Source organism: Vanessa atalanta, chromosome 10, assembly GCF_905147765.1.
Source record: "Vanessa atalanta chromosome 10, ilVanAtal1.2, whole genome shotgun sequence".
NCBI classification, from domain to species: domain Eukaryota; kingdom Metazoa; phylum Arthropoda; class Insecta; order Lepidoptera; family Nymphalidae; genus Vanessa; species Vanessa atalanta.
In genome coordinates this window covers 4,243,171-4,260,439 of record NC_061880.1, presented here as the reverse complement: position 1 = coordinate 4,260,439, position 17,269 = coordinate 4,243,171, and the positions used below count along the sequence as shown (strand labels likewise).

The 17,269-nt window shown below is 31.4% G+C and overlaps 1 protein-coding gene and 1 long non-coding RNA gene across 3 annotated transcripts in view; one reads left to right on the top strand and one right to left on the bottom strand.

Annotated features, from left to right (window-relative positions):
• The window catches only part of LOC125067007, a 59,363-nt gene extending 50,102 nt beyond the window's left edge, over window positions 1-9,261 (top strand). Inside the window, exon 3 of the long non-coding RNA XR_007119704.1 lies at window positions 9,164-9,261. This is a non-coding gene — a long non-coding RNA (uncharacterized LOC125067007). The remainder of the gene's footprint in view (window positions 1-9,163) is intronic.
• The window catches only part of LOC125067006 (lysine-specific demethylase 3A-like), a 133,195-nt gene that overhangs the window by 91,872 nt on the left and 24,054 nt on the right, over window positions 1-17,269 (bottom strand). The window contains exons 1-5 of one of the 2 annotated variants that reach the window (XM_047675371.1): window positions 17,040-17,081; window positions 16,181-16,330; window positions 12,580-12,693; window positions 3,295-3,516; window positions 685-769 (exon numbers count right to left, since the gene is read on the bottom strand). In XM_047675371.1, coding sequence (XP_047531327.1) covers window positions 685-769; window positions 3,295-3,516; window positions 12,580-12,693; window positions 16,181-16,330; window positions 17,040-17,066 — 598 coding nt within the window. In that variant the 5' untranslated portion in view covers window positions 17,067-17,081. Of the gene's footprint in view, window positions 1-684; window positions 770-3,294; window positions 3,517-12,579; window positions 12,694-16,180; window positions 16,331-17,039; window positions 17,082-17,269 lie in introns of those variants that run through there. The other variant, XM_047675370.1, reaches the window with a different exon arrangement.

Below are 17,269 nucleotides of genomic sequence, written 5' to 3'. Positions count from 1 at the left end.
AATCTTTAATTAATAAGTGTTCCAATGAAAGTACTTTATCACATACAACATTCTTGTTTATAACTTAACTATTTATTACACGTTTTACATTTCATGAAAAATAAGTAATGATATAAATTTCAAGATAGTTTATATTTATTGTAACTGAGAGGGTAATAAATATATACACGTGTTATATAAATTATAAAGATGACTTTAATGTTAGGATTTATGAACGAATACTTTAGTGCATTTGTTTGAAAGCACGTTACACGTTATTTTGATTACATAATCAGACGCATGTTTGTATTATCACAGCGTCCCTCGTGCCACAACACACACGTGACGCTGACGACTTCGAGTAAGAGATATATTATGCGTCGCACTATATTCACATTGAGTTCGTCACGTAATAATTATGTTATAATTCTTTATTTCTCCTCACAACAAAAAACCACAATTAATTTGTAATCATTTGATAGGCTGGTGTATTTTAAGGTAGACCTTTATTGTAGATAACCAAATCAGCACCACACGAAAGCGTTATGTATAAATACAACAAAATAAAATCACGTAATATAAACCATAATAAATTTATCTTATTTCTAGAATTAATTGAGAAGCAAAACTATTGAAGTCCGTTAAATATGGTAATAGTAATATTATTTAAATTTAATAGAGTAAATATATATTCCATAATATTACCTCCATCACCAAGAAGTCTCATTTGAACCAGGGCAGGGTCCTCACTATGTTCTTCAAGGACCGTATCGTCGGTGACCGTGAGCTCCTGTTGAAGAATTAAATACAGAATCAGAAACAAATAAATAATAATAATAAACACCGCGTAACAAATAACCCTCTTTATTCCTTTATTCTGGCTGGCAGCATTTCTATTTACAAACAATTTAATTAACGGGAACGCAAAAACTTTCTATTACATTGTTTACTTCGTTCGTATATTATTTCATTGTTTTAAATAATGTAATATTTAGTTGAACAACTTTTGCTCTCTCGGTTTCAATAACAAGAGCAATACTAAGTATACGTATTTTCTTTGTAATGAAAAGGCAAGTTGGGCAGGTGTTTTGTATTTACACGTAAACAAGATCTAAATTCCTATTAAAACTTTCTCACGCCCACACCGCAGAGTAATGTAAATACATTACAGAAGCGTACCTGTTTTATGTTATTTCATCGTCTAAAATTCGAATAATAACAAATCCCATGAGCTCGTGAGAGTAACTAACTAAATTTGATTGATGGAAATTTAAGGAAAGCGATTACTGTATGTGTTTGACTAAAACACATCTGTTACAAGGTAACATTATTGGTCTTACATGTTTCCAAAATTGAAACCACTTTAATAACACTGTTTTTACTGCATTATCAAGGTCAAATAAGTACATTCTAGTGACGACACATACTTATAAATATGATACAAGTCGATTTATAAATTGATAATCTTTATGTTCCTTTTAAATATTGGAAAAAAAATATAAAAACAGTGTTCAAAAGGATTTTCTTAATTAAATAAATATAATTAAGTTAGAGGTTAACCAGTTACTATAACAGCTCATGTTGAAGGCAAAAAAACAATAATATAATTCCGAGCGGCAAGGTTATCGATAAACATATCTTCAGGCCAAAAGACAAAGTTTAGCGCAAACTTACGAGAAACAAAGCGACAACTTTAAGAAAGTTACTTGGGTAACCATGGAGGGGGCGAGAGTGGAGGTTACTCAAAACTTTGACGTCGGACGAACCAACTTTGCTTCTCACTAATTCGCAGTATAAATTTGTTTAACGTCTCAACTTTTTAACTGTAATTACATAGCGAAGTTCAAGATAGATTGAAGTACTTCGAAGTTTTGACAACTCTCTAAAGAGTTTGAAGGCAAATTGGTATAATTTCATAAACATAGTTTAGAATTTCTCCGATCGTGAAATTTGTGAAAAAATCTATTTAGCAAGAAAGAAAATTAAAAATATACTTGTTCTATACTTGTATGAGGGAAATTGGGGATAGTACAAAAAATCTAAACTATATATAACGAAAAAAATAAAATGTAGTCTATCAAAAAATTATAAAACAAGAAATATAAATTAATAGAGAAATAAAATATACGATGACGTTCATTCATAATACCGAATTGTTTATTTCGAGATTCGAAACATACGGACAACTTTTACTCGACTCTTCCTCAAAGAAACGATGAAAGAAAAACAATAAAGTGTTTCAATAACGCGAAACAACAAAGTTTGTTTGCGAAGTTGGCAGAAGGGTGAACGTTAAAAGGGAGTTGAGGGGAAACTCCCACCTGGAAGGATGTTAGGGGAAATAAGTTACATTGTAGATAAGATCGCGATATTCATTACCAAGCTACACATTTATTATTTCAATAACTATAATTAACCGGACAAAATGCGAATAACAAATAAATATATTATTTTAGGTATCGAATATATACGTAGTAATGACATTTTATTGCAAATATTTTGAAAGTAACACTCTATTCAATATCCGCAACACGAAGGACCACGCCTATCGATTTAATTACAAACAACTGTATCCTATACAAAAACTTGTTTCACATTGGTAATTGAATTCAATATGATAAAGGCAACATATGATATTAATAAAAACGATGGAAAGCTGCATTTTCGTTCGTTTGTATACAGTTGTACTTGTTAACAACTTTCTTTAGGCATTTACAGATGGTATAAGTAATACGTGCCCTTATAAATCTACCATCGTTACTGGATGCCATCGCGTCCAATAAACCAAACAGGTTTCAGCCACTTCCCGCTTTGGAATTAAGTTGTAGAATGCCTATACAGTTACCCAAGCGTGCCTTCTTTCAGCCCGTCTCGTAGAGCTTCCTTTATTATACGAGTACGTACAGGTAAGCAGATACTTGTGTCAACTTTTTTTAGGTCTTCTCGCGACAATCTGTGATGATTAATGTGACATGACGATACACGGATCTTTATATTTAATAAATATAACATTATTAACCGTATGTTTAGTGGTTTTTTTATTGTTGCTCAATTAGGGGAACATTGCTACACCGATTTTACATATTATATTAGATTGCGAAAGTAAATATTATGAAATATCCGGCACTGAATTCTTCATAAAGATTCATATTTTTAAAACTCTACACCTTAATTAATTGTAAATCTCTCTAAATCTATATTGATTAACCTTTGGTAATGAAATATAGAAAATGTTTTTTTTGGCTAAATATTAAAATTAAAATTTGGCTAATTATTAAATATTAAAATAATCGTATTATAAAATTCTAAACTTACACCAGTGTGTTCATTGACACCAACAATAACAGCAGTGTACCATTGTGTGGCACCAGCGACCCTGTACACTTGGGCGCGGCATCCGCCGAGCACTGACGGCGTTGTGGTAAGAATACGTTGACCATCTTGAGTTGTTCTCCATTCCGCTGCCTCTGCGGCCAATGCTAACAGCGTAGCCGACTCAAGACCAGCTTCTGAACCTGCTACTGAGGCATCCCAGTCCTACAACAGACAACATTTAGGATATTTTAAATATTTATTTATTTATTTTGTGAGAAAAGACAATTTGAAATAAAAGCCTAGACTATAACTTAAACGCATCTGAAATACAGTGATTAGCTAACAAAGAAGATGTCACAACAAACCTACTTTCTCTTTTACAATACAAACAAGGATATGAGAATATAGTTAACAACAAGATAGAAGTGTTCACGTATTGCACACTAAGACACATATTTATATGTGTTACAGAGTGCATCTTTCAAATGTTTATGCGCAAAAAAGGACAGTCTATGATAAACGCACGCGAAGATTTATCGGGCTTTGCACACGTAACATAATTCCTCCGTACAAGAATGTAATAGACATAAATAGTGCAATTACTTCGCTAGATTGTTAGTTATGTACGATATGACCTCGTGCAACATGTAAACATTATGACCCACATTATCTTCGTATGTAACTCGCCTTGCTCGTTATTGGTCTAATGCCCATCGTGGTTTTGCGGTTCTAATTGACTGTATATAGAAAGTAAATACGAACAGAATTGCACAATTATAGATTAGTAGTTGTTAGATAGTAATTTTATTAATAATTACATAAAGCCAATAAATTAATAATATGGCTTTGTTTGTTACATTTATTACTAAGCTAAGTTTGAATTTCAAGCAATTTGAATATTCGTTAAAATGGAAACTTTTTAATCCTTTCTAATCATAACTTTAGAGAAACTATTTACGCTTTATTTTAATAGGCTTAAATTTCCTACATTATACAAAAACGGTTGCTTTACATGATAATTTATTATGATTGATAGAAATACGAACAAATATCCTGTTCAACGGTACCAAGAAATAATAATATACTATTTCCATTGCGGCCGAAATCATAGATAATGTCAGCACGAACATAAAAGGCAAAAACGTGCAGTCTTTACATGTAACGCATAGAACGCGTATTTATGTCAATGTTACAGCGCGCCGGCACCTGTGTGCAGCAGACGTATCCGGTGCGTTGAACTCGCCCCGCGCTCCCTTCTGCGAGTATAACTATGTGTTTAGTGTAAGCGAATACCGACAAGTACTGTAGGTTTATACTATAGCTATTGGATGTGGTAAGGCGACACGGAAATGATTTACGTAAAAGCCAGACGCTTTGTGAAAAAACTACTGCATTTCATATATTTTACTGATTTATCTGCTTACGATGTTTTTTTTGACGAAATATTTTTTACGTATATTTGTGTGACGTAACACGAACCCCATTGATGATACACAAAAACATCAATGTTTGCTTCATATCTTACAAAAAATATAACGTATAGATGAATTGGTAAGAGTTCTCTTAATAATCTTTAAACAATAAAAGCGTTAATTTGCAACTGCAATTACAAAAAACCCATAAAAAAACGGTATCATGCTCGTGCCCTTAAGCATAATTTTTCACGGCCAAAGAATTTTCATCGAGTAATCCTAGATTACAACATCGTAATCGCTTGTTCGCTTGTATTTGTGTAACAGTCACGCTCTGATGAGCTCGACGCAGTCTCAGTGACTCAGCAGCGTTACGCAACGGTGCCCCGAGGCTTATACTGTTTATTTTCCTCGGTTATTCTATTTGGTGAGTTTACCTCGTGATTAATACGAGGTCGGAGAGAGCAAGAGTTGGAAATACTAACGCAGTTTCCTTGATTTAATCTGTTCTGTAATAACATTTTCGTTCATCTGACTTGATCAGTATATGCAACGGTGACCTAATCATAAGATACAGAATACGTTTTGGTATATTATATATATACACAAGCTCGAATGTCTGTATTTTGGTTTGATGGATTGTTTTGTAAGGCATTGACGTAAACCTTAACATATAATTTGTAGTTGCCTAAGTTAACAATGTGTTAACTAAGTCACAACATTTAGATCTACATTGAATATTGTGGGATCCCAGGCACTAGTTTTTTTCAATTCATATTGAAAAATGTCTGCCCACAATTTAGAAAACATAGAAACACTTATCAAAATTACGAAAACAATGCAATATCCCTCCAATCGAACGGTTGACAATAAAACCTTTCATGTTAAGTATGTAATATGTTATGTAGTATAATTTTTATATATAGGAATAACACACTTGCACATCAGCAAGACGGTATAGGAGATATCAATCAGTATGTAGATAGTTAAACAAGGAAGCCATCATGTCTGACACACATTCGCATCCCCGCGGCTCATTCAATTTCCTGTCGCGAGTATGACATGACTCCCTAGTCCCTCCTCGCTCGTGATCGGATTATTGATAAGACTTTATGAATAATGTACATTATTTAATTTCATCTGCTTCAGTGCTATGCACATAGTTAAGAGTTGCTTTCAAGCTACAATTGATATCTCACGCAACATTATATAACATGTTAATAAATAAACTTAATTTAAAAATACATAGTATTTTATTCCTCTAATAATTTTATTTCATTAGTAATACCCCGAAATAGAAGACAATAACCGTAACACGGGTCCATGATATATTTGCTTGAATTCTTGGAAAAGCTAAGTTGTATATATACGAACTTTGCATGTGTTGTATTACGGACGGCCGCCCCAGGGGTCTACTAACTGTTTCTGAAAACAATACGAATCGGTAAGTACTTCGAAACGCCCCCGTGGTATTGTTCCGTTAAAATATCTATCCATTCTTGGTCATACTGCGTATAAAATTCTTACCGTACAATATCTTACTTTATTTATTAAATAAGTTATAATCGAACGATCGTGACTTTGTGTAGGAACATCAATAAAGGTAGATTAAAATATAATGGTAATCTTTAAGTTCGTAACATAAAAAGGATAAAGCATATTCTAATATCCTTTTAAAACTTTAATATTAAAATCTCCAAGTAGATTCTTGGTTGAGAAACTTAAAATAAAGCCTTTGAAGTAATAAAATGAAGACGTAAAACGAACTTCTTTCTCAAGTTTATATCGAGTTACTTACGTAGTAAGTAATACAAAAAGGTTTAAAGGCAACACAGACGATGCACTCTGTCCTATCCATCACAGATAAAACACGTCTGGAAACAAACGAGGCAAACACGTAAGCCGAGTGGGGAACCATAAATTGGGCTTTTGTGCTCACTACGGAACGCCGATGTATACCTACTATAAGATTCTATGATGTCAAATGAATGAGCACTACCGCTATCCCAGTTTTATGCCGCTATGTGCAAATAAATAAGATAGAGCAAAAAAATGCAACTATTACAAAAAGGTTTAATCAAAGATTTTATTAGATATTACATTACATCAAACTAGTCTCATAACTGTTATAACTTAATGAAATAAATTGTATTATTGCAAAAAAATTACATTAATATTTAATTTACAAAACATAAATTATAAATATGTTTATATAAATTCATTTGACAATCTAAATGAATGCATATTATTATCAAAAGGAAATAAGACACGCTAAGCCTCTTACATAAACACTCGTATTATTATATTAGACGTAGTGTTATGATAAATATTGCATTGTTCAACTCCAAAGAGTTACACAGGTGTGCGGCGTACATAATATAATCAAGGTTTGCAATTTGCAAATATGTACATAACATAAATCACATCTTCACATCCTATTTGACTTACGCTTCTGGCCTTGTTTGCATTTTGATTAAACGATGATAAACATATAGTTCACATTTTTTATGTATATTTTAATTAATTAGGTAGGTAAGCAGGTTATTATAAATATACTTTTCGTTTTTTTTTTTATTTGATCACTATTAACATGGCCGCGATGGCCTAGTGGTTAGAACGCTGAATTTTCATGAGCTTCATTTGTGTTTAAAATTTATCTCGTGCACGGCGGGAAAACGGGAAAAAAGAAAAAGTCTCTCAACCTTCTCAAAAGGGAGAACAAGCCTTAGCCCAGTAAGAAGCAGTAGCAGCAAACATACAGATTCTTACTTTATCATTAACATAACTGTATTATATTTTATAATTTTAATTCTGTAATGTTTCGGGTTTTATATATAGTTATCTATATTACACAAATATGTAATACTAAGCTGACCTTGGATATTTTGATAACATTGAAGAACAATATAATCACACAAGCGAGATGAGAATGAATAGCTAGAAATCTAGTTACCATCAGTTGTTAAATTTTCCCTTATATCGAAGCATAAAAGAAAGATTTATATAAAAAAATAAACCTTCAGACGACCGAAGTGTTTGAATACGATAAGAGCCCACACCCGAGACGTGTACACCGTTACGTCACCCTTGCTATCAACGTGACAATAAAATAAATATGAGGACTTTCCTCGTTTTGTACTTAAATAATACATTACCTCGTGTATAAATATTGCACTTAATACACGTTACATACCTAACAAGGCAAACTTGTATTATGCATAATTATTATTGCACATAACAATGTATTTTGTATTTCTTCACCTTTCAATTGCAATTATCAACATTTTTATCATATTCAATGCAAAGTATTATTTTGCATATTCCGTTTTTTACACACGAAATAAATGATATGTTTATAATAAAAGTGTTTAATGTATTTCTTGTAAGAAATCTTCTTTTTTGCTAGACTTTGAACTCCCTTTGAAAATGTTAAAATATTTTATTATTATCTACACAAGTTGTTTATCTTTAACAAATCAATTATTGAGATATTATTTTACGTAAGTCAATATGTTTGAAATAAGATAAACATAAGATTAAGTTATATTCCTTTAATTGAGAATGTAACGTTAAACATTATTATATTAAAAATAAGTAACTTAAATACTTCTTTTACAAATGTAATGATTTAATGGTCCGTCCATTTACCTTTTCTATTATTACTTGCCCGATTTAATCTTTGTTTTTGCGTTCGTAAACTTTAGTAGTAAATCTCCATCCCCACGATCTTTGCTATAAGTTTTAATGGACACGATAGTTATTTACAGCTTCTCAAAAGGAGAGGAGGCCCACAGTGAGGCGTTCAAATGTTTACTCTACTATACATTATTATATTTCCATAGTAAGCCTATACATCAGAGTTCTCAAGGTTGGTGGCGTATGGCGATATAATCCTTTATAACTCCTTAACATTTTTTAAAACGCCAATATCAATGGGCGGGGATGACCACTTACCATCAGATGATTCATATGCTGGTCTACTTGTCTAATACAAAAAATACTGCATAAATTGTTGTCATGGCCGATTAAAATATTACGATAAAATAAAATTATTTATTATTTTTATTACTATTTACCGAAAAAATATCTTATCATTTTAAAGATACGTGTACGCGGAATTCTTATGATAATATATTATAAATAACGTTATTCATTTTATCAATCACACAAACAGTGAAACTCGTACAAAAATTTGATAATCTAACTTAAATTTAGATAAGAAATATCAATAAAAATCACAAACTTATCTATGATATGAAATCTAAAAACAGCTTTAAAGTGATAAAGTGCACATTTTCGTAAGATTATTTCTCAAAACTTGCAAAATAATTTTTATTTCAACTAAATCAAGAGGTTAAGTTTTACTCGCGTATTCACTTGTTAAAGTAAAAATTCACTTATAAACTACATTTATAATCAAAACAAAACGATATTTTCGATCAAACCATCTATTTTAGCGAGCTGATGTTCACCGTGTTCCACAAATGTATCAACAATGAAATGGTAAATATCTACCTGGCTAGTAATAACGAAGATATAACGAGTAAGTCCACAAACCAATCTGCATTCGTGTTACGATCAAAATGCAAAACTCGACGTCACGCTCGCTCGACTTTCATCGCCTCGTCATTAACCATGAACGTTACGCTTCTTTGGTCTTGGAATTTGTATTAAATTACACAAGTTGATTTATTCATTTGAGAGATCGTAACTTCCTTAAACATTAAAAAGACTTTAACATCAATAAAATGCAATAACTAATTATTAAGTTTAGTTAGTATAATATGCCAAATTTATTTGCACAATACAATCTATTTCAACAAAATGCATTATACAACAACTTTAATGTAATTTTATAAATCCACTATATCATTAAAAACTGACTAGTCACAGAGACAGGTATCATGCCTACCTATACAAATAACCATACAATACTTCATGATTCTATTAATAAATGTAATTCGGCCATAGTAATTACGGTCATACCAGTTTGTCCCTCGTAAAACAATGTTTTGGCAACGTCAGGAAAGACTCGTCGCTTATCTATCCTACAATACTATCGTCTATAAGAACAAATGACAATTACAGTGAGGCCATGTAATTTATTGCGGTTCTCGTACCAATTTGAACAATATATTTTTCATTTATAATTAATTAGGTCTGAGAATAATTATCCCATATCTTAGTTACCTATACAACATTATAAACATCTACTTAACAATTTCATAAACATACTTCATATGAAATATAATAAAGGCTGCCATTGTAAGAAGATACTGTTATTACATTACATAAGAGCTCATTCGTTTCGTCTTACGCTACACATGTCTACATCAATGTCACGACCCCTCCGTCCTCCCATTGAAGGGGGGTTTAGACCGGACAGACGCTAACTGAAAAGTTTGCTCGTTTAAATTTTGCGGGAACAGTTTCTCTTAGTTGCGTGCATAGCGAAGTCGGAAAACTTTCAATATCGCATGATTGAGTTTTTAATAAAGGTTTTGGTTTTAAGTTGAAAAATTATCGAAAATCCGTTCAAATACATTCTTACATAATGGAGATTATTAAATACTTAAGATAAGAATTAATATAAATCTATTATTTGCATTAGTTTTTAATTAATTACATACAATTCTTATCCGTACTTCATATATAATAGAAAACAATACCAATTTAAATATATGAATATTCTCAGGCAATCAGAGTAGATATTGATTATCATTATGATAATCAAATAGAAATCACAATTGAATTTCAAACAGGAAATAAATAAGAACTCGTTGAACGTTATGTTTGATGTCAAATTGTCGGAAATTAAAAAGAAAAGTAGCAATGCCCAAATTATATTCTGCGGGAGGCAGCCAATCAATCACGCTTTACCGGGAGGCCGAGCTAACCGAAAATAGCGCGACACTGGCATAACCACCACCTGGCGAATATGTATATAATAAAGGGAGGCGTGGGTGAACCGGGTGCGGAAAATCAATATAGCGGGCGGCGAGCATCAAAACATGCCCGTTCCACCAAACCTCCCGGCTGCCGAGCCGCCAAGCCTCCCGTCCACCCGGCCACCCTCGCCTGTCGCCCGGGGAACACCCCTTGTTTGGCAGACGCCGTCCTTGATCTCCCCACGTCGCCCGGGCGCGCAACTTTGGATAAACACTCGTGTGGATCGTCTCACTGGAAAATTGGGTCGTCTATGCACTTCGTTCGTTCTTTGTTTTTATAATTGAGAAACTTATTTATTTCATATGATATACGTACGAAAATAGTTATTCAATAATGATCTTATTAAACTTAGGTTTTATTGAGTGAACTCTCCGTACCAGAATTTATGAAAAAAAATAAAAAGTTTTTATTCTACAACAGTTTTTATGAAAAGGTTTCTTGTTTCCTAGTTACTTTACATACAATTTTCTATATTTTTGCATATACTTAAGTATATGTCCTGGAGACTTCCGGGCATCGCGGCCCTTCTAGACAGAGACGAAGCCAGCTTTGGGTAGATAATAATGCACAATGCGTACGCTAAGACAGGTGCACTCTCTTATGCCAATTTCTCATTATCCGATGGGACGACAATGAAACGATCGTTTACGAGAGTTTAGGTTTTACATGCTTTCCTGCGTACAGGTGTAACTTAGCTGCAGAGTCTTTTACTAGATAGAATAACCATTAACCATATACCTATTTAAAATTGTGGACTGAGCACTGACGATCTGTATCCGGGACCTCGACATCTGCAATCTTATAAGCTAGGCCTAGGCTAGGCTAGGTATAGCTATATCAACGATACATTTACTTAAACAGTTTAAGCCATAGCATTTAAATTTATTTATGCACAAAATATTTATTATTTTAAAATATTTTTCGTTAGCTGATGTTAATCTGTCGACATAACGGATTGAGTGAACACTACGTATATATGTATTTCCTTTCATGAATATGTAAGTTTTTAAGAGCAAATAATATTATAACGTAAAAGTCTCATTTTATATTCGGAGGTAGATGTTATTGTAATAAAGTAAATTTACCCTTCAGCGTTTGCGAAAATAAAGCAACCAAAGACATTATCATTACATTAAATATTCATGACTAGGAACTTGCATATTATGAGATTACGTAAAGTCCTTTTAAAATATCAAAAGGCAAAAACATAATACATTCACGGCCTAAAATAACGTCCAAATTATTAAATATGCAAAGAATTTTATTACAAACGTCTACAAAGTCGTACCGCCATAATTATTTTGAATGATCGTTCTCGCATAAACAATATAACAAGACTAAGTAACAATGACAAGTAAAATAGACAATAATTATTTAAAATATGTATGTCTTCCAATTAAAATACGATCACAATTATATTAAACATATTACGTAAAAATGCCACAAGTCAAGTCCCTGATTATATGTTAATACTTCTCGACTCTCGAAATTAGTTCTAATTAAGATTATTATAGATATCAGTTTATGAAAAACATTCACACAAATATTTTGTAAAACCATTTTAACCTTTGGGTTGATAGATGGGAGATAGTAAATCTTTATTGCCCATAATAAATTATTTCGAAAAAAAATTTTTTTTATTCGCCTATTTCACTGTCATAAGGATTAACAGCTTAAAGCAAAGAAAATCATACTTTTTAATTAAAAATTAACATAACTTGTACAATACATAAATCGTAAGTATTTAAGCTAAGTAACGCCATCTAGCGGCGAGTAGCAATAACTAAACCATCTAAATAACGTAACGCACTTGTCTCATATCAGTGTAAAAAAAGAGTTAAACTGTTAATTAATTTGCTTTATAAATTTTGTCGATGTGTTATATTATGTCGTTCAATACGATAATATTGTATTAATCTGTTACCTGGTAAGGCTGCAGGTTCGCATAGTCAAGAAAGAGAAGTTGTCTGTCGTGCAGATACTCGACAGGCTGTGCATCTGCTTGAAGTGTGACGTCCGCAGACAATGGAGTGAACGTCTGAAAAAAAAAATTACAGTTATTAAGATAAAAGTAAAAGACACAATTACTTTAAAAAAATATATGTTTTAAAAAACTTTAATATAAATGCGATACATATTAATAGGACTTCTTCGACTAAATACTATTAAACTTTAGCGTATATGTAAGACTTTTTTTTTTATAATAATTTATTTATTTAATTAACTAATTAAAATGACTAACAATTAATTTATTTATATTTTTACGTACGTAGTACATCTGTTAATCAATTTAGTTTTATTTTAAAAAATGATTTAACATTTCTGGCTGACTGTTGACTTAACTAGTCACACTGAAGGATTTGAAAAAACATTCAGATAAAAATTTAAAAAGAAACAATATATTTGAGAATATCATGTAACAAGTACGTATCTATGTTTTAAACATTTCGATTTTTAAATAAATACATAAAACAATAAATTATTCAAACTAGCAGTGAAAAGTTCCACAGCACGTACACGATTGCTGATCAGTATTCGATGCGGTTTACATTGAATAACAACTATAAAATCACCTTCAAAACACCACTCGCCTCGAACATAAGCGATTAAACTGACGACATTAAATACTCCTACATCTCATTCTTACATAACAAACTTATTTATAACATTTGATTGAGAGAAATTGAGTTAGGTTACCTAACTTATAATTAACTAATAAATATATCATTAAGCATAATTTATCTCTAACGAGTTGAAATTAAAATAAGAATAAACTTGTTTAGTCTTCATTCGTAATCACATTTAATACTTTACAGTAATGCAAAGGATAATATTATTATTAAAAAACGTAGAACACTTGATTCAAGTACTAACGTCTAGGCTCTTCAGCCTTTGGCTCCGAAGTGCTTGTGAATCATCATTATTGTTCAAGATCAAATGACATTATTCCAAATAATCATTTGGTTTATCATTTCGTCAATAGATGGCGTTAGATGTATTTTACATCGCGCTATCGAAATGTTTTTTATAAACTACAATACAATTTTTGTAATTTCATAAAGTGCGATCAATTACACTATCTGACCAGCAGTACATACTCGGTGGTTTTATTTTGAAGTCTCACAGTACCAACGCTACCGGGTATCAACCCTAACAATTATCATCAGTAAATATAATTTAATAATACTGTAGTGTTCTGTAACTTGTAATGTCTAATTTCCGGTTTTCCTATTTTATAGGCAACCTTACGCCTTTATGTAATATACTATCTCTATTCCAAAATTTCAACCAAATACGTCCGACCGTTTTTGCACGACAGATTAACAACCATAAAAACATTCATATTGATACAATTATGTAGAAAGTAGGATGTAGATTCTACCGAGAAGAACTAGCAACGAACTCGGTAATGATTTAATCTTTTTTATTACTAATATACACGCAATCGACAAATATAACGAATGTAATATCCTGTCAAAAAATCACTTTACACAAACTCATTCGGTCCTGTTTTTTATAATAGTAAATATGTACAAAAGAGTTATCATGTAAATACATAGATTTCCACTGTTTATAAATAGGTTATCGTATTACTACGCTAACGTCGAAGGCCGCATGGACACGTGAGTAGTGAATTTCATTAACACCGTTGCAATCGTTCCAATTACAAAATATTTGCACGTACTTGCGACGATTTTAAAAGTGTACTTATTATTTGAGTGGATTATGCGGGCACATGAAGTCACCAGTGAAATTAACATTACGAATAAACTTATTTATATTTATAAAAAACTTTATACATATGTATTTATTTAAGTCTATTATTGTAAACTATTTATTTGATATCATTTGTATTTCATATTCAACAACTCAAATTCGTTAAAGAGTCATTAATCATTATCTTGATAGTCTGTTAAATAAAACCTTTATTTCATTTATCTTTAAAAGAAATGATTTATGAAGCAACGTTTCCTAATCATATTTAACGAACAGGAAATTAAATGTCTCTTCAAAACTTCATACACGCGGGACTTAATTTTATCCTGGGACTTTTAGTATTTATCAACTCACTTATTCTTTCCACTAGGAATTTAATTAACAAACCATATATAGGTATATGGTTTGTTTGTTCAAACTCTAATAACTGAATGTACGGCCTAAGTTTAAAAGAAATGAATCTCTACATTGTTTAAAACAAAGTCCCCTCCACCTCATTACAATGGATTTTAATGCATATAATTCATTATATACAAAGATTCAAGAGGAAGTAATTAAGATGATCAAGTATGATGTGTAATACATGCATATTATAGACGAGAAAAGCGGAGATTTTGATTTTCCTAGCTGGAAAAACGAAAAAATATATTTTTTTATATTGTACCCCTGTGAAGCCTATACGGGTAGCCAGTGCATTACGAAAGAAAATATTTCAGCAAACAAGCAGTACACATACAAGGTATCACCTTATTCGAGTACATTTATGAAAAAATAATTTAAATGACATAAGGTCTTGCAAAAACAGTCTATATAGAAAATTTAAAGACAAAGGTATTAATGTATGCATCTCAAAACTTGTATTTAATGTCATTAATACTTCGAATTCATATAAATAACAATATAAATTTGTTTGGATAGTTAAGTGAACAGTTAAGTTACGTTTGAATCTTCTGCTTAAAAATACGTATAAAAAAGAAAATAAAAAAGATTTCAAAATAATATTAACGATTATACAACATTAATGAAAATGGCCAAGACATATCGATTAAAACGAAACCAAAATCTCACCTCTGAGATTTGTGTAAAATATTTTTCTTATAAATTGAAAAAAATATTTTACAAAATATAAAATTCACAAATAGCTAATGCCAGCACCAAGCATGCATAGCAATGTCTCTTTAAATCTCTGGTAAAAAGTTATACGATACGACTCACGCGCCATCTATTATACGGTTATGGTACTGATGGCCAAGAACAACTGTTCCAAGATTCCACTCAGTCGGATAACTGTACTAGTGTGCAAACTTAGAGAATACAAACAAACAAAAGTGTAAATTAAGATATACGTAGATACTCATCTATTCTAATGTTATAAAAAAGTAAAAATGGTTGCTTCCTATGTACAGAGGTTATCTCCAGAGCTAATGCTCGAAATGTAATAATATTTTCACTAGTAGATAGTTACATTATTTGTTAGCGCTATAGATTAAAGAGTAATTAATTTGGTATAAGTTATATATATCATATTACTATGTCTTTATTTAAAAAATTAAACCCGCTTGAAACCGTTTCTTTAATTAAAACAAAGACTATCTTCAGCGCCATCTATGTCATATAATCAATACTATCATAATACGTAGTTTTATGAAATGTAAATTATTTATAAAACGGTCTGTAAAAAGTCAAGAGCATCTATGACAAACAGATAACAAACTACTATATTTTGTTTTTAAGCCTAGGTTCCGAAGTAGTAGTTTTACCTTTATTATTATGACTAGATTTAACTTAATAAAACTTGTTCAACTCACCAAAGCAGGCCACTTTACTTCATCTTTTTCTAATTTTTTAGGTGACCACACTAACGTTCTTTCAACCAAAAACACACGAAACGTTTTACGCGAGTACACTGCCACCCATTCACGTCGTTGCCAATCAACTCCATCATATTCTACCAACACCTGAAACAAAAATAGTAGATTTGAAGTATCATTTAAAAAAAAATAATATAAGGAAGTTATAATAATAACATCAATATGTACGTAACAACGCCATCTAGCGTCGAATAGCTATATTGCTGGGCTAGTTTATTAGCATCAATTAAGTGTTTTCACTTTTCGTCGCTAGGGTGCACTACATTTCTCAAATCATTTTATCACTTATTTTAAATTTAAGAATGTAACGTTTTCGGCATTGTACCTAACATTACCAACAAAGGTTAAATAATACATAAAAACAATACCTCTCATACTACACTGAAGCAATCAACTCAAGGACATTAAATTATCGAAAATAATTTAAAACACCAATTACGGGGACAAAAAGTCAGAGAAATGTTATGTCAAGGACATTAAAAGTTAAAAGAGATAAATTACAGTTAATTGTCAAGCCCGACTATAATGAGACAGGTAACGTATAATGACTGTTCAAGACTGACCTCAAGGCGGATGATGCCAACGTTTTCAATGTCAAAACAAAGTAAACAAATAAATAACATATGCCTACGTGGATTGAAAACAATCACGAACCCACCACACACACGGCATATATATATTTATACACACCACCTTATCAGTAAGTGCGATGTTAACTGCATTTATTGCAATAAATTAAAGATGTATAGGGCATATTATGGTGCTTCCAAATGAATGATATTTTTATATTACTTACCTCCTTAGAAGTTATTTTTTGTAACATAAATTCAATCAACCAAAACCGGTAGGTACCATGAAACGTAAATAGAGAACGTATTTATAATAAGAATTTATTTATTCAACCTAATAACCGCATATTTCACTAGGCTCACACAGGTACTTTTTGTTATATTTAAATATTTAACATAAATCATATAAGTCAGATGTAACTCTTTAAGATAAATTATAATTACATTATGTATTACA